This window comes from Cotesia glomerata, linkage group LG1 (genome assembly GCF_020080835.1).
Source record: "Cotesia glomerata isolate CgM1 linkage group LG1, MPM_Cglom_v2.3, whole genome shotgun sequence".
Classification (NCBI taxonomy): domain Eukaryota; kingdom Metazoa; phylum Arthropoda; class Insecta; order Hymenoptera; family Braconidae; genus Cotesia; species Cotesia glomerata.
The window spans coordinates 7,209,038-7,228,555 of NC_058158.1; the positions used below are offsets into that span (position 1 = coordinate 7,209,038).

The 19,518-nt window shown below is 29.6% G+C and overlaps 1 protein-coding gene across 9 annotated transcripts in view; it reads left to right on the forward strand.

The window, feature by feature from the left end:
- The window catches only part of LOC123267083 (protein lap4-like), a 53,228-nt gene that overhangs the window by 25,895 nt on the left and 7,815 nt on the right, over window positions 1-19,518 (forward strand). For 6 of the 9 annotated variants that reach the window (XM_044731579.1, XM_044731595.1, XM_044731603.1 and 3 more), the window contains exons 6-24: window positions 47-585; window positions 1,765-1,940; window positions 2,084-2,244; window positions 3,083-3,193; window positions 4,660-4,893; window positions 5,228-5,494; window positions 7,804-7,888; window positions 9,710-9,874; window positions 10,064-10,239; window positions 10,382-10,519; window positions 10,654-10,806; window positions 10,879-10,959; window positions 12,231-13,100; window positions 13,462-13,569; window positions 14,322-14,501; window positions 14,775-14,804; window positions 15,114-15,272; window positions 15,413-15,793; window positions 15,972-16,127. In XM_044731579.1, the coding sequence (XP_044587514.1) occupies window positions 47-585; window positions 1,765-1,940; window positions 2,084-2,244; window positions 3,083-3,193; window positions 4,660-4,893; window positions 5,228-5,494; window positions 7,804-7,888; window positions 9,710-9,874; window positions 10,064-10,239; window positions 10,382-10,519; window positions 10,654-10,806; window positions 10,879-10,959; window positions 12,231-13,100; window positions 13,462-13,569; window positions 14,322-14,501; window positions 14,775-14,804; window positions 15,114-15,272; window positions 15,413-15,793; window positions 15,972-16,127 (4,170 nt within the window). The remainder of the gene's footprint in view (window positions 1-46; window positions 586-1,764; window positions 1,941-2,083; window positions 2,245-3,082; window positions 3,194-4,659; window positions 4,894-5,227; window positions 5,495-7,803; window positions 7,889-9,709; window positions 9,875-10,063; window positions 10,240-10,381; window positions 10,520-10,653; window positions 10,807-10,878; window positions 10,960-12,230; window positions 13,101-13,461; window positions 13,570-14,321; window positions 14,502-14,774; window positions 14,805-15,113; window positions 15,273-15,412; window positions 15,794-15,971; window positions 16,128-19,518) is intronic. The other 3 variants (XM_044731618.1, XM_044731588.1, XM_044731609.1) reach the window with 3 other exon arrangements.

The following is a 19,518-nucleotide window of genomic DNA, read 5'->3' on the forward strand; positions in this document are numbered from 1 at the left end:
AAAAAAAATAATTATTTTATTTATTAAATTATTTTAAATATTAAAGCCACCGTATCTGGGACAACTACCGGCTCTTCAAGAATTATGGTTAGACCAAAATCAATTACAACACTTGCCACCAGAAATTGGTCAATTGAAAACTCTCGCGTGCCTTGACGTCTCGGAAAACCGCTTAGAAGATCTGCCTGAAGAAATAAGTGGCCTTGAGTCATTAACCGATTTGCACTTGTCGCAAAATGTTATCGAAAATCTGCCCGACGGTATTGGGGAGCTTAAAAAATTGACGATTTTGAAGGTCGACCAAAATAGATTGACAAGCCTGAATCCAAATATCGGAAAATGCGAGAGTTTACAGGAGCTGATATTGACCGAAAATTTTTTATATAGTTTGCCATCTTCAATTGGTAATCTTCATAATTTAAATAATATTAATGTCGATCGTAATAGCTTGCAGTACTTGCCAGCGGAAATTGGAAACCTTAAAAATTTAGGTGTATTATCACTTCGTGAAAATAAACTACAGTATTTACCTAATGAAGTTGGACAGTGTAAAGCTCTGCACGTACTCGATGTATCGAAAAATAGGTAAACAATTATACATATGTTTATATTTTTTCATATTTTACGACAGTATAACTTAAAAAGTAGCGGAGATATATATCAGCTGATACACACCGTAGGTTATCTTCCGACTTAGGAGGTGGAGTGCACTATGGAAGCCATAATTTTTATCTGAAATCAATGGCACGGAAAAATTAATTTTCTTTATATAATTACGTCGAATATGAACCTTAATGATAAGCGATATTTTTATTTAAACTATTTTTTTTTTAATAAACATCGTATGAAAAAATGGTAAAAAGTAATGACTTAATTTCACAGCCCTCTAAGAAATGCAAATTTTTTTTTTTTTTTTTTTTTTTTTTTTTTTTTTTTAATTGAGGTTCATATAGAAGGTACACATATAAAATAAGTAATTTTTCTGTGCCGAGTGATTTCAGATGAAAATTGTGGCTTCCATACTGCTCACCAATTGCTAAGTCGGATTTATTTATTTATTGATCATGGAGATAATTCTCCTTTTGACCACAAATCCAAGTGATTAGAAAAATTACAAAAATGGTTGAAAATACATAAGTTGAAAGTAATAATAATAATAATAATAATAATAATAATAATAATAATAATAATAATAATTCCGAATTATTTTTTCGGTAACCGAAAAAAGTTTCACTGAGTAAAAAATAACATGTTTACTTAATCTTAATAAAAATTGTCAATTAAATAAAAAATTTTTAATTATTGGATGTATTCACCCGAAGATGGTATGAGTGCTCATATACAATAATGTGGTGAAAATAGTTAATAAATAAAAATTTAATGAAAATCAAATTAGTCTACTATTAAATTAGTTTACCATCAACTGGATCGGGAAAGTTGGCTTACAATAAATAACAATCTCTTTATTAAGTAAAATCACCGATCTTAGGAATAATGTTTAACAATAATAATAATTGCTAAGTTATATTGCTATTTAATACGAAAAAATACTCATAAATAAATGTATAAAATAACCTGATAGTTTCAATAAGTAATATTAATTTTTTATACCTTAAAAAAAATTAATGAAAATTAGCATGAAAACGGCCTTCTACACGTATTTCCTCCTTTAATAAATTAAATGTAAAAAAAGAATTTTTTTTTTTTATTAAAAAATATTTTTGGAATAATCAATCTAATATACAACACAAATAAATTTTTTAGATTGCAGTTCTTGCCGTACTCGTTGATTTATTTGAATTTAAAAGCAGTTTGGTTAAGTGAAAATCAAGCTCAGCCAATGTTGACTTTCCAAACAGACATTGATGAGGATACTGGCCAGGAAGTGCTTACTTGTTTCCTTTTGCCTCAGCTTGAAAACAATGCCGGAGGCTTACAAGGTAATAAATATATTTATTTAATCAATAAAAATAAATCTCCATTAAATAGTAGAGTATTACATTTAATTGAGCTTAATTTGATTGTCTAATTTGATAAATTGGTGAAATAGAAGGATGATAAATTTTTTGTATTTTATTTTTAGATGGAGGACCCTTAAATATGATAGCAGGAATGAGAAATGCGGTTCAAAATAATGAGATGAGGGAGTTAGCCAGCAGTGACGATGAAAATTGGCAAGAAAAGGAAGCGTCGAGGACACACTCGGTTAAATTCACTGATGACGGCCCAGAGGCCAACAAGGAGGTGAGCATGGTGCTCATAACCAAGCACTCAGCCTCTGCACAATCTGAATTAGCTCATTTTTTCCGGCACTTATGTTGCATGAATACCACTGACTCATTTGAGTCTATTAATTCTAATGTTGAACTATACAAATTTATTAATTTACCAACTTAGATTCCACTATACCTTTGTTTTAACAACTATACAGACATAACAAGCAGTATTTTAAATGTATTCACATTTATTTTAATATTTTTTGCATGTAATGCATGGTAGTTTTAACATTTCTTTTATTTTAATTATTAATATTGAACTTAACCTGTTTTATTTTAAAAATATATTTTATTTTTTTTCTTTTATTATTAATTTATATATATTTTTTTTTTATTAATTTATAAACCTGGTATTAGTTAATTAATTGGGTCTCGATTTGCATGTCAATGAAGACGTAAGTATGCTTTGATTTTAAAATATATATATATATATTTGTGTATATATTAGATTGTTTTTTAATTTATCTCTTTACTACTAATCTAATTAATTAAATCTAATAACAAAAATTATCTTGTGCGCTATTATATCACTAATGACGACTCTAAAGATTAGTTTAAATATCAGTTCAAGGGCTTTTTCATATTTCTTATAAATTCTTTTATTTTCTTCTTCATAAAAAAAAATACAAATAAAATAAGTTATTATTTAATTTATTTAATTAGTATAATTATAACATGCTTGCTTATCAATCTAGTCTGTAATTATCTAATAAAAAAACATGAGAATGGGTTACGAGTAATTAATTAACTAATTACTTGATAATACAATCTAATTAATAATAAATGACTCGATAAATTTATTTCAGACACCATTTGTACGGCAAAATACTCCTCACCCGAAGGAATTAAAAGCTAAAGCCCACAAGCTCTTTAGCAAGGGGAAAAATGACAGTAGATCGGGCTCGACAGACGAGCAGGTAAAATTTAATATCCAAAAATTTATTAAATTAAATAACTTTTAATCAGATTAAGGTATACTCTTGCGCGGTAAGGGGAGAGCAGTAATCATATGATTTTTCTCAATATATAGATATACATTTACACAGAAAAAAAGGTTCATTGAGCCAAGAAAATATTTTTCTTCTTAATTATTTTCTTGAGCGAAAAAAAAATTTTTTCTTGACACAAGAAATTTCAGTTAGTCCAACAAAATTAATTAAGGTAAAAGACCCCATTAGTGGCACCTTTAACCCCTATTAGTGGCACTTTTTCTTTCAATGAAGAAGTGTTCTACTTGGAATAAAAATTAAAAATTTTTTTGATCTAAAGGTCTTAAGGATTAGAAATAATATATATTCATAATAGAAATTAATGATTTCATTAATTGAATAAGTACCAAAATCAAAGAATGTGTCAGTAATGGGGCCCCCGCCACTAATGGGATCTTTTACACTTTCTTGCTTTAAGAAATACGTATCTTCATCCAAAAAAATTTATTTAAATCAAGAAAATTCAGCCTCTTGCTCCAAAAAATTTAGTTCTTGATAGAAGTGAATTTTCTTGTCTTGAGAAAGTTTCTTTCTTGCTTCAAAAAATTAAATATAGAGATAGAAGTAAATTTTCATTAATATTTTTATTGATTAACATATCAAAAGGAAAGATCAAATAATATTGAATTATTTTTTTTCATTCAATATGTATAATTGCACGCTAAAATAATATACAATGGGTATCAAATATTCAAGAGAAAAATTTTCCCAAGGTGAGAAAATTTTTTTCTCAGCTGAAGTAGGTGGCGCTGCTTCCCTAAAGTATCAAAAAATCTTGGTCAAATATAAAAAGTTATTGTATCAAGTATTTATGATAATCTGAATTAAGAAAAAATTACTTCCACCAAGAATAGAATTTCAAGAAAAATTTTTACTTCAGCCAACACAACTTCGGTCTTCCTTCAAGCACCCGAAAATTTTCTTGAGCCAATAATTTTGTTCTCCAGTTAAGAAATTTTTCTTTCTGTGTAACATTGGCTAATAGTGGCATTTATTTTTCTTTTAATTGATACACTTTAATTAGCCGGGCAAGTGTAAAATTTTTTAAATTAAATTTATCACTGATATATTTACTTTCATCCATAAGTTTTTTAAAAATAGTCACCGACAGTTTTACGAGAAAAATACAGAAATGTATCAATGTTTGAAGGTTACCCCATAAGACCAATTTTAAATTACTCAACTTCAAAGTTAATTATTTTTTTAAATAATCTTCAAATTTTCGAAATTTATTTAGACATATTTAAACTTCATATTAAAAAAAAATCAAGCCTTATCAAAAGTTGCCTTGGTGCTCATTCTATTTTAAATGAAATCAGAGTTTAATCAAGTACTTGTCTTGTCTTTATTACCGAGCGTCTTAATTTAACGCTAAACGAAACCTGATTGCTTAGGATGTCTCTCAAACATTCGGCCTCGACAAAACTGATGTAGACGCGTCTCACCCTAATGAAGAAGAGCAAGAAGCTTCGCAACCTGTCACAACCACTAGTACCACCGCAGAACTTGATGAGAGTGCACTATCGAATCAAGTTAAAGCTGCTGCGTCAGAACCGGCAAACGATAACTCTGTTACTCAAATTGATGAACGTGAAATCCATCATCAATCATCCGAACAATTATCTCCGGTAAGTTTATTGATTAATAATTTATTTAGCAATAATAATAACAATAATAATATTTAGCAATATATACATAAAATATTACCAGGAATATTTATCAATCCATTGTTGATTATTATTGTAAATATTTATTAAATACAATTTGGAATTTAGTTAAACCGCCCGGCGTATGCGTTCAGTGCGAATATTATATTGATTTTACTTTTTATTTATTAATAGGCAAATAATGGAACAATGGGGATGTAAATAATATAAAATAATGTAGAATAATATAATATAAGGATAAATAGTTAACTGGTTGTGTGAGTGGTGTGTTGTGAGAATGGGGCTCCTGTTGCAGGATGCTGTTGATGTCGAGGTTTCGGTGTCAGAAGTATCGGCTAAGGGTAGGCAGGAGGGTGGTGAGGATGAGTCCTCCGAGGGTGATGGTGATGATATGTCACAAAGACGTGTTGAATTTACAATATCGGAAGATCCGGATTATGAGGGTGGGGTTAATACGGGAAAGCCAAACAGGCTGCACCGACGTGATACCCCGCATCATCTGAAAAACAAGCGAATACACCCCACGATTGACAAGGATAAAGTCGCTTCCATCATCGCACAGGTCAGCATTTGATAACACTTCAGTCACATTTATTTGTTTAACTTATTTATTATTTTATTTCAACGTCATCATTCTCAATTAATGCACCGCCTGCACTCGTGCTCACAAGGACAGCACAACTGTGTTATTATATATTGATGATAATTCATAATTATTAAATTAATAATAATGATGTTACTGTTACTAATATAATGCTTTTTAGGTTTTAATTAGCGCTAAAAATAACTTTATTGTAAATGTCGTAGTGAGTGTTTTTTTTTTAAAGGAGATTTCTGTTTAATTTTTTATTAATCGTTAGTTATATTTATGAAGGAATATAATTATTTTCAATGTATTTGTCATAATATTTTTTCATGGTTGTCGTTATGTGGTGTCTACTTGACTGCTTTTGCATTCGTTTTTTTCATTTATTTGGTAACGGTCTAAAAATATGATTTATTGTCTGAAAAATTACTTCAAGATTATAATAATCTATTGATTTAAATTTATCAAGTTCAATACAATAAGTAAAAATATTATAATAAGGTAAAGTACACAGTACTTGAACACTTATAAAAATGGGACCAGTACTTGAACAGACTTTTCGAATTGTTATAATACGAAATCCGTAAATTTATTATAAGTAATATGCGCATATTATAATTATTAAATGATACAGTAATTGATTTCTATAAGTTTTTTCAATTATTAATCAAAACAATTATATTTTTGTTAACTTAAAAGTTGACATGTCGAGAATCGTCGATAGATGCTATTTTTTTCATGAAAAAGGGACTAAATCGTAAACCGAACAATCAGTGAAAGAAACGGTCCATCATTTTAAGTAAAAAAAAATTGTATCATCTAATGAAATAATCAATTAGTTTTTTTATTCGTTATTTTATAAATAACACATATTTTTTGCAAAGATATAAACTATAATTTTTATATTAAATTAAACTTGAACAAGCTGGGGCCGTATAATTTTAACAGCACTCTAACTTCTAATAAGTTTTGTAGCTAAAAATTAGTGTAATTAAAAATTATTGAACGTTTTGAACTGATTTTTTTTTTATTTATAATTGAAAATTTGCTTTGTCATTCATAAAAAATAGAATTAAAAAATTAAATGCAAATATTTCTCATTTTTAAATGAACATATTAAATATTCATAGACTTATTTTTAGTATTAATCAATAATATTTTATAAATCTTTGGATATTTCAATAAAACGTTGAAAATTTTTGGTGTTCCTATTGCCATATATTTTATTAGTTCAACTACTACTTCTTTCATCGTCTTTCTTAAAAACGTTGTCAAAATATAAATATTCAATTGCCTGTGTTATTTTGTGCTTCAATCAATTCAAAATTGTTTATATTTTCATGAAAATCACTTGTTTTAATTAATAATTACATTTTTTTATATTAAAGTAGGGTCAAATACGTTTTACTTTGAAACCTGTTAAATTACTGGGTATTTTACCTTATATTTTATTAGAATAAATTAGTCACGTCAAATTTTAGACCATTATCATTTCTTCTTCTATTTTAAATTGATAACCAATTGGGCTCGTTGGATGTACTTTTTGTCTATGGTCAATTTTATTCTTCACTCTCACTTGTTTGTTTGTTTATTACTTATATGTACTATATTTAATATATAAAATATAATAACATATCATTGGGTGCTGATTAGAGTTACCAGATCGATGCGTTGTAATCATAACGTCACAACTATTAAATGAAATTGCTTGTGTATGTATTAGAGTACTTTATTGCAAGATCTATTTATAAATATTTTTAAAACTTTTTAAGTAAAACAATAAAACTTATTTTTATCCAACACTTACTAAGCAATAAAGTGCTCTAATATATAAAATAAAATTAAATATAATTTCAGAAGTTTAAGAATATAATTATTAATTATAAAACCATCAAGCATTTGCTTTGTTCGCACTGAACGTTTCACTGTCTCCATTCAGCTTTATTAATTAACATTTATTTGAATTCTATTATTTACTTATTCCATGTTTCTATTATTAATTGTCATTGTTATAATTATAATAATAATAATAATTATTATTATTATTATTATAAATATTTTATTCAGGAGCAAGCGTTAAGTCGACGTATTTATTATAAATGTTATGAAATGAGGTAGCACATAATTTAGGTATCGCGTGTAGAATTATTATTTTTTATTTATAGTTAGCGTATAACTTACTGTTATTGTAAACCGCTGGCACAACTGGAATGGTTAACCGCAGTACTTAAATTTTAAAAATCTGGATTATATTTAATATTATTACTTTTCTTTTTCTCTCTAAGGCTATGATGAAGAAAAGTGACGAGACGTCCGTATCAACAAGTCTTCCAACCGAGTCTGCCGACAATTACGACATTCATAGTCAAGGTAAATTTTTTATATTAATTTTAAATCAAGCTACAGATACCGCTATCTAGTTTTTCATTTATATTATCGTTCTTAACGTCATAATTATATCCAATAAAAATTAATAAATAAATGTATCAATGATATAATGACTTTAAAAAAGGTATATTGAAATAGATTATCTTACCGTACCGTAAAAAAACCTTGTTCTAATTTTACTCAATGTATATACTTATTGAAACAAGTAAAGTCTCCATACCAGGATAATTTGAACCGTCAGTAAAGATGATAAGATACGATTAAATTACTCACGTCTTATCGCTGATACACTATCTCTATCTCCGATGATACGATTGTTGATGTAGACGTAAAATTATATCGTAGTATCTCGCGTAGTTTACGTATGTATGATGTATGAATGTGTATGTACGTGGGTTTGTGTGCTGTATCTGTATAGTGTACAGCAACATAACAACAGTACCTAAACGGAAATAGTGATTAACTGTGAGGTAGATTGTTGTGTGAATCATAATTGGAATTCTTGTCCATGATTAAATTGTTTTGGGCTTCGATAGCCAATTAATGGTCTGGTGAATAAAAATTATTTTTTTAAAATGCCAAAACGTTACCGTATGTTTGTTAAAACTCGTCGCATTAAAGGTGAATTTTATTTAAGGAATTTATTTATTTGTTTTCATTAAAATTAATAATAATAATGACTAGCAACCTTGCAGTCACTATGTGACTGCTGTGATTTGTGAACTATAAATACAAATTTGCTTTATTAAATAATGACTTTTGTTAAATTGCACTGTACTTTCTTAAATATTGACGCTTTTAAAGATATAAGCTCATCCCGATGTTACACTCATCAAGAGCTTTCATTTGAGTACCCACATGCATTTTGATATATTTTTCATATATATATATATATATATATATATATATATATATATATATATATATATATATATATATATATATATATATATGTATATATAATATATGAAATATATGAAAAATTGATGTGGGTACTCAAATGAAAGGTCTTGATGAGTATAACATCGGGATGAGCTTATATTTTTGAAAATGTTAATAGTTCACAAGATACAAGGTCATTCCTTAATTATTGACATTTTTTAAGATATAAACTCATTTTGATGTTACACTTATCGAGACCTTTCATTTGAGTACCCACATGACATTTTTTATATATTTTATATATATGGTATTTGTGAAATATATAAATATATAAAATATATGAAAAATTGATGTGGGTACTCAAATGGAAGGTCTTGATGAGTATAACATCGGGATGAGCTTATGTCTTTAAAAATGTCAATAGTTCACAAGATACAAGGTCATTCCTTAATTATTGACATTTTTTTAAGATATAAACTCATTGCGATGTTACACTTATCGAGACCTTTTATTTGAGTACCCACATGACATTTTTTATATAATTTATATATATGGTATTTGTGAAATATATAAATATACGAAATGTATGAAAAATTGATGTGGATACTTAAATGAAAGGTCTTGATAAGTGTAACATCGGGATGAGCTTATATCTTTAAAAATGTCAATAGTTCACAAGATACAAGGTCAGTTCTTAATTATATTATTTTTCACTAAAAAAACCGATTTTATCATATGACTATTCTGAAGACAAAATTTCTCTTATTTTCTCATTAATGTAGATAATAATAATAATAATAATAATAATAATAATAATAATAATAATAATAATAATAATAATAATTCATTTTCATTTATTTTAAAATCCATCAACAACAATAACGACAATAACAATACAACATAAAATAATTGATGTTTCAGGAGCAACGTCAGACGCGGAACCGTCGTTAGAAGTACGCGAAGAGCAGTATGAGATTCATATTGAGAGAACAACAGCCGGTCTGGGTTTGTCGATTGCAGGTGGTATTGGTTCGATACCATTCAAAGGAGAGGATGAGGGGATATTCATTTCCAGAGTAACTGAAGGTTCATTTGCTTTATAATATTACTATATACATAAATTAATATTGTTAAATACAATATGTATTACTATCTTATGTATACATATATAAATCAATTTTAAATAAAAGCAAACAGAAGTACTATTACATTCTGAAGGCTTCAGTAGTAACAGATTTTTTTTTTTGTTATTAATTGGGTCGATTTGATCAATAGGTGGTCCAGCCGATCTGGCCGGGTTGAAGGTTGGAGACAAAGTTATTTCGGTAAATGGGGTTTCAATGGTTAACGTAGATCACTACGACGCAGTTGAAGTTCTAAAAGCTTGTGGAAGAGTCCTTGTACTTGTTATAATAAGAGAGGTCACGCGAATAGTACCACCATCTGAACAGGTTAATATAATAACTCAATAATAATTACTAGCTCTATTTATTTCGCTTCTCTTTTGTGCTGTCATTATTGCCGGTAGTGGCTTAACTGTTAGTGGGTTAGTAGTGCGTGAGTGGGAAAAGCAATTATTATTTTTAATTTCAGCTGTCAACGCGAAAAGATTCAGTCTGCTCGAGTCTCAGTACCAGTCGTGCTCCAAGTGCTACATCTTACGTATCGTCGACTGCACTGTCCCATAATCTCGAAAACGGGGATACCAGTTTACCCCGTGATTACGTCAAAGTAAGGAATATATCCACCTATTTATTGATTTTATATTACTTATAAATTATAACTATCATTGTTTTTTTTTTATATCGTATTAATATTTATAAATAAATAATAACAAACAATTTTTTTATATAATTTTTTTGCAGACAAAGAAAATTCCCGAGCCTTTGCCGACAATGAGCAATGATGAGACATTAGTACCGGTGCTTGTACACACAACATTAATACGAGATCAAAATGGTCTTGGGTTTAGTATCGCGGGTGGAAAAGGTTCAGCGCCTTTCAAAGACAATACCGATGTAAGTGTATTTAATACTGGTACAAGAATAAATAATCTTTATTGACGTATAATTTATTTTATCTTTGTGTAGGCTATATTTATCTCGAAAATAACCGACGGCGGTGTTGCACAGAAAGACGGTAAATTATTAATTGGCGATAGAGTTGTATCGGTAAGTAATCACAAGCTTTAAAATAGTAATAATAAAATAACTAGCAACCCTGCAGTCACTATATGACTTCCGTGACTTGTGAACTATAAAAAATTAAAATTTTGCTTTATTAAATAATGAATTTGGTTAAATTGCACTGTACTTTTTTAAATATTGACGATTTTAAAGATATAAGCTCATCACGATGTTACACTCATCAAGAGCTTTCATTTGAGTACCCACATGCATTTTGATATATATTTACATATATATATATAAAATATATGAAAAATTGATGTGGGTACTCAAATGAAAGGTCTCGATGAGGGTAACATCGGGGTGAGCTTATATCTTTAAAAATTTCAATAGTTCACAAGATACAATGTAATTTCTCAATTATTGATATTTTTAAGCCAGTCCCATGGCTAAGCGGTATAATGCTTGTCATGCTTGCTTGGGACTGGTGAGGCGTGGGTTCGAATCCCGGTGTGAGCTGAAATTTAATTTTCAGTGAACATCGGTGCTCGTAACTCACGCCGGGCTGTACAGGTTTGGGTTTTTCGATGGTTTCCCCAAGCCCTGTGCTACCGGTGGGGCACAGGCAAATGCGTGCAGTTTCCCCAAAGTCGGCCCATCGCCGCATTACTCTCCAGGCTGAAAAAGTATGTAATACCGCCAAACTTATTCTGCCAAACTTAATGTACCGATCAGCCTGGAGTCCCCTTCCGGTCTCGGCCGGACCCCCATCGAGATAGAAGTCTGAAAAGCGGGGTAAAAATAAAAAAAAAAAAAAAAATTATTGATATTTTTAAAGATATAATACGCTCATCCTGACGTTACACTCATCAAGAGCTTTCATTTGAGTACCCACATGCATTTTGATATATTTTTCATATATACATATATATAATATATATAAATATATGAAAATTTGATGTGGGTACTCAAATGAAAGGTCTTGATGAGGGTAACATCGAGGTGAGCTTATATCTTTAAAAATGTCAACAGTTCACAAGATACAAGGTCATTTCTTAATTATGTATCTAGAGATAGAGAATTTTCGAATGCAGCCTAAATACTTATAATAATAACTTAACTATCAGTGAGAATTGTATGAAACCTTGAAAAGGCACAAATTCAAGACCTTTGCAATGACACTAAATTTTACTTAAAAAAAAACCGATTTTATCATACAACTATCCCGGAAAAAAATGTTTTTTTATTCTCTTAATAGTATATAAATTAAAAAAAAAGTAATTTTTTGATCTTGTGCCACTTAATAAATTTTTCAGATCAATGGGGTTGAAATGACCGAAGCTAAACACGAGCAAGCTGTAACATTGCTAACCGGTCTTGATAGGTTCGTGAGGCTAGTGGTCGAACGAGAGATACCTCGTTCTCAGGCGAGCTCACTGATGCAAGTAACCCCTTCGGAAAAATCTCCGCGATTGATCGGCGCATCCACGCCGCGTCCCTACACCGGGCTTTATAATGCAAATAGTTACATAGCAAATCGACCTGGTTACGCCGGCTACCGACGTTCTATCGACGCAGATAAAACACTCTCCCCAAGTCCAACGGCGAGAACACCGCCTCCTCCACCACCGGCGCCACTCGCGTTGGCTAAAGAACAACAACAACCTGTCAACGGCATTGCCAAGATGAACGGCGTAAGCGACAGTTCTGCGGCTGGCAAAGTTATCAGTCGAGGTGCCGTGAATCCACCCCAGCCTGCGCCGCGACAAACTCTACCGACTCCAACGTCGCAGCCTCAACAAGTTCAACCTCAGCAACATCAACAGCAACAGCAACCAAATCAGCAGTCTGGTACTACAACTCCGAGTCAGCCGGAACCAACCAGACCGACTTCGCCTCAGGAAGACATACAGGTACCGAAGCCAATCACCAACGAGGAATTTCAGGCCATGATTCCCGCTCACTTCCTACGACCTCCGACTTCCTCGCCCTCGCCAGACTCCCAGCAGGGCCCAGTCGTTACAGTGACTATCAAGCAGCCTGATAACTTACCTGGAGACGTTAACTTCCCTCCGGCGCCCACTACACTTGGTAAAGTTACCGAGACCATCACTAAGAGTACACTCACCGAGACAGTCGTAACACGTGTCACCGACAATCATCTGGTCCAGCCAGTAATCATTGAGGTATGCTCGCAGCTTCACGCATGACACTTTAACGTCAATAATTATCATTATTATTATTTTTATTATTATCATTTTTATTGCTATCACTTTCTGTTACTGTTTCTCTCTTGTTGTTCATAAATATGTATTGAGACAAATACATCACATTACCATAAATTTCCAACGCACACTCGATATATTACTTATTATAGAATTATATAATAAATTCATTAGCTAGACTAGACGCTACAACTCACCAATTCCAGTCCTCTCTATTAATCCTCCATCGTTGGCCATCTCGTCCTCAGTATCTGGATTTAACTCAAGTGATTTTTATTCATTTAATTATTATTATTGCTAATATTTGTTGATTGTTATTCAGGACGTCGTACTGATGAAGGAAGGATCTCTTGGCTTTAGTATCATTGGTGGTACCGATCACTCCTGCACGCCATTTGGCGCTAAAGAGCCTGGTATTTTTATATCACACGTATGTATAGTTTATTAATAAATTACAGTGGATTCTCGATAACTCGAACTTGGTTAAGTTGAAATTTTTAGTAACTCGAAAAAAATTTTTATTCCTTTCCGCTGAACTCTTAAATACGTGATATCTCGAATTATTTAGACTCTGTAACTTGAACTTAGTATCGTTTCCCTTGCAGTATCGATAAAGAATATTTATACTTTATAACGCGAATTTTAAAAGTGAAACTCTACACGGAAAGAACAAGATGACACTGGATATCATCCCAGATTATAATCAGTGATATCTGTGGTGAAAAAACATTTCAGATAGTAGCTGAAAAAATCCAGATTATACTGTGTGATATCTGGATTATACTCATTGTAATCTGGATTATACTGCGTGATATCTGGATTATACAAGCTACTATCAGAAATTTTTTTTCAGATTTTCACTCACTATAATTTTCACTCAGTATAAAGACGTTTTTTTCTGAACTATCCAAGCTTAAAGCAATCAAATCTGAATTCCTATAGGAATTTGCAATCCTTATATTCTTGTTTGTAATGTATATTTTCTCTCTAAGTTATTTTCTTGCAAATCAAGCGTTTTCTTAATTTTTTTGATCTACTTGCAAATTTTGAACATTTTGTTAAGTCGAAAACTCGTTAACTTGAAGTTTTTATCACTTCCCTTGAAGTTCGAGTTATCGAGAGTCCACAATGTAATTATAAATACTTATAATTATCATTAATAATTTGTGGAATCTAAAATAGGTTGTACCTGGAGGAATAGCTGCTAAATCTGGTAAACTTCGAATGGGTGACAGGATATTAAAAGTTAATGGTACCGATGTAACTAAAGCCACGCATCAGGAAGCTGTTATGGAGTTATTAAGGCCTGGTGAATCAATTGTTTTGACAGTCCAGCATGACCCATTGCCAGAAAATTACCAGGTATTTTAATATTTTAATTATTAATCGCTTAATACGTAATATTTATCAGCAGATTTCACGATTAGTTGCTTCGCTAAATGCTACATATTCGCACGCGGTTAATAATTATTGTTTTTTATTTATATAATTAATCTTAAATCGTGGGATAATGTAAATACTTTCAAATATTTATTTTATTTTAAATAATGTTAAAATTTAAATCGGTTTTACGGCGAGGTTTATTTATTAATCGCCTATCTATCTTAATTAAATAACTTGTTGTTATTTAACAAGCTGGTCGAAATAGAGTACATTCCAGTAACAGTAAGTAATCGATCTGATGAATATATATCTCCATTACATCCCTCGATTATTTCATTTTATATTTTCTTCTTTTTTTTTTTCTATACTTAACTTTCCTCTATACAATATTATTACATAATCAATAAAAAATTTTAACACGGCTTTTTTACTGCTTGGAGCTATTAATGTGATGCTTATCTACGTGCTCACTTGTACTTTTTTTAGCAATACAGTCACGTTTCTTATCTTTTTAAATTATAATTTTTATAATTACTTAATAGCCAATAAAATTCTAAGGTGATTTTATTAAATTTATTTATTTAATTTTAGGAACTTGTGATAGTAAAAGAGCCTGGTGAAAAATTAGGCATGCATATAAAAGGAGGACTCCGTGGTCAGCGTGGAAATCCACTAGACCATACAGACGAAGGTGTATTTATTTCAAAAATAAATTCCGGCGGTGCAGCTAAGCGTGACGGAAGATTGAAGGTCAGTTATTTTATATAGCTTAGATGATTCAGTTAGAGTGACTTTAATTAACTTAATTAACTTTAATTAATGTCGATTTAATAAATTAAATTCAATGATTAGTAATAATTGTTATATATTTTTTTTTAATTTATATTTAGGTGGGAATGAGATTACTCGAAGTAAATGGTACGTCATTACTTGGAGCTACTCATCAAGAAGCGGTTAATATTCTTCGCTGCTCTGGTAATACGATAACTCTTGTTGTATGCAAGGGTTACGACAAAAACGAAGTCGAGCACTTGTTGACGCTCTCCGGAAGAGAGTCTAAAGAATCACGAAGATCTCAAGATTTAAAAGACACATCCCCTACTGAGGGATTAAAGTCTTTGTCTCAGAGTGTCTCAAGTTTGGATCGCGATGACGAGGAGGCAGCAACTTTGAGACAAGAACAGGAAATGAAAGAAGAGCTTGTCGCTTGGGAACAAGAAGAACGCGAACGAGCGTTAATTGAGCACAGAGAAAAATCAACTCCTGAAAAAGTACGTTGTTTTTTTTTAATCGTACAATTATTATAGCGCTGGCTTATAAGCATGAATTTTTTTGGTTTTAATATATTGCTAGATTTAATTTAAAATTTTATCATTAAAGTTAAATAATAATTAGCGTATAATAGAGCGAGTAGATTATTAGACATAGAAAAAATATTTTTTTGCATAGGTAATGGATGTAGTAAGGGCCGCTGAATCGTTAGTTAATAAACCAAATAGTCCAGTTGACACACCTGTGCCACCAAAATCACCTGGTGGAACAAAAGATCTCAAAACCACTACTATTGTCATGAGTAAACACACATTGGCACCGCAGAATCCCACTGTAAGTACTCATATTATTTAATAAATGCTATACTAGTTATTCTAGATTTATTATTATTAGATTGATAGCTTGTGTATAAATAATTATATTATATTATATTTTTCTGAACTTATTATGCATGATTGATGCATGTATAAATAACTATTCTCATCTTTATTAAAACTATCTCATAAATAATTTATCGTCAACGTTATGAGTGTTGCACTTATAGCTTTTCCAGTAAATAAAATCACTTTAAAACACAGTTTAAATTATAAATTAATTAGTTATATATTTATGTATAAAAATAATGCTAAATCATTTGCACAAATTCAAATTGGAGCACTTTATACCGATTTATTTTAAATAGTTCAATGTTTGTCAAGAGAAATTCAATGTCTGGATGATATTTCATTACTATTATTATTACTACCATTGTTATTATTATTACCATCATTATCGTAGTTTATTTCGTTGAAACCAAACACTTAACAATTTATAAGGTCCTTATATTCATTATTGCGTACCCGTGATTATTTAGATATTTAAATAGATGTTTTTAAGCTACTCAGTGACTTAGCATGCAAACATTGCACACTGGTATATTTTATTTATAAAATAATTTTAAAGTTGTTTAGGAGACCCACGAGTACACCCACATGTGCCTTATTTTTTTAATTGTACGGAATTCATGTCATATGCACTCAGACATTATCTTTTCTTGATTCAAGATTAATTTGCTAATTATTACATACTAGCAACCTTGCAGTCACTATGTGACTGTCGTGGCTTGTGAACTATAAATAAAAAAAAATTTTCTTTATTAAATAACTTTTGTTAAATTGCACTGTACTCTCTTAACTATTGACGTTTTTAAAGATATAAGCTCATCCCGATGTTACACTCATCAAGAGCTTTTATTTGAGTACCCACATGCATTTTGATATATTTTTCATATATTCATATATATAATATATATTTTAAAAATATAAGATCATCCCGATGTTACATTCATCAAGAGCTTTCATTTAAGTACCCACATGCATTTTGATATATTTTTCTTATTTACATATATATAAATATATGAAAAATTGATGTGGGTACTCAAATGAAAGGTCTTGATGAGTGTAATATCGGGACGAGCTTATATCTTTAAAAATGTCAATAGTTCACAAGATATAAGGTCATTCCTTAATTATTGACATTTTTTAAGATATAAACTCATTTTGATGTTACACTTATCGAGACCTTTCATTTGAGTACCCACATGACATTTTTTATATATTTTATATATATGGTATTTGTGAAATGTATAAATATATAAAATATATGAAAAATTGATGTGGGTACTCAAATGAAAGGTATTGATGAGTGTAACATCGGGATGAGCTTATATCTTTAAAAATATCAATAGTTCACAAGATACAATGTCATTTCTTAATTATTGACATTTTTAAAGATATAAGCTCATCCCGATATTACATTCATCAAGAGCTTTAATTTAAGTACCCATATGCATATTGATATATTTTTCATATTTACATATATATAATATATATAAATATATGAAAAATTGATGTGGGTACTCAAATGAAAGGTCTTGATGAGTGTAATATCGGGATGAGTTTATATCTTTAAAAATGTCAATAGTTCACAAGATACAAGGTCATTTCTTAATTATGTGTCTAGAGATAGAGCATTTTCGAATGCAGCCTAAATACTTATCATAATAAATTGACTATCGATGAGAATGATATGAGACCATGAAAAGGCACAACTCCAGGTCCTGAAGACTTTTCCAACGATACCAAATTTAACCTTAAAAATTCATTTTATCATATAAATACTCTTGCCACAAAATTTTGCTTATTCTCTTAATAATATAGATTAAAAAATGTACAAATTTATAAAAAAAAAAATTATTTGATATCGTAAAAAAATTATTAATAAATAAAAAAAGTAATCTTGAATCAAGAACAATCAATTAAAAATATTTTAATTTTTTTCTGAGTGTTGCTATACTCATTTTCCGTCAATCATCGTATTTATTATTCGTTCATTGGTGAAAAAAAAAAATCATACTTCATTGTATTTTCAATAAAAACTGTATATTCCATGATCAATGGCGCATGGATCGTGTTACTGTCATATCAGTGTTTATAGTGACGCATGCTCTGGTTTATAAGAGCCAAAAAAGAGACATGTTTCACGTGTTTACAGACGATGGACGGTGACAGTACCACCCTGGCCGCCCTCTGACAGGAGTGAGTTGTTCAGTACTATCATTTATCTCTGTATCTGCGTACAAGTCTACCCAGGACACTGTACTGCGGTTTATTTGTCTTTTAACTAAAGTTGAAGCAAATAAACTAAATAAAGCAACCAACCAAAAACAAATTTCAGTTAAAACCAAAATGTATTTAATTTAAATATCTATATATTAATATAAAAATAATAATTAACAAAAAAAAAAAAAGAATTTATTGTGCTGTCCCGTACGTATAAATGTTATTAATCATACAATTTAATATAAATACATATTGAGTATATATTGTTACTCCGTTTGTTACTGCCATCAAGATTAAGACTCAAATCTTGCAATTTCTATCGGCCAGTATATTATTTTATTTACTTTAAATAAATTATTATAAAAGTCTTTGGCTATGGCTATGGCTATGGCTATGGCTAAATGACTATGGCTAAATATATTTACTGAGATTGTAAATAATATGTAATTTTATTTAAAATAAAAAATTGGCCGATGGTTAGGGATATTTCTGTGATAGGGTAAAAACAAAATTTTAAATATTATTTCGAGAGTTTATTTATATTTTATATGCATTACGCATTTAATAATAAATTATGACTTAAAAGTCTATAAAAAAATTCTTCACGGAAGAAATTGAGCTTATTTTGACTCTCAATTAATTGTAACGTAAAATGCTGCTAGATTTTATTTTTTTCTTATTTTATGCATTCAATTTTTAGGCTACTAAAATATTTTTATTAAATTAAATCTGTAATTGGCTTTGAATAATTACATAATTGCTGTAGCAAGATTATTTAAATAAGTAAGCGCTTTAATGCTTGTATAAAATATTTCCTACAGAATATGAATCTTGTGTCGTCCAATCTTAACGTTAATGGGATATAATAATAATAATAATAATAATAATAATAATAATAATAATAATAATAATAATAATAATAATAATAATAATAATGATGATGATAATAATTATAATAATAATCTTCAATGCTAGTACTGTACAAATGTATGTATCGTCTTTTGATATTTACCATAAATTATTTTTATTTATTTTTTGAAGAATAAATTAATATTTTGTTTATTATTAAGTTTAAAAAATCACCGAGGTTGTGAAAAAAATTGTAATATATTAATTTACTGTGT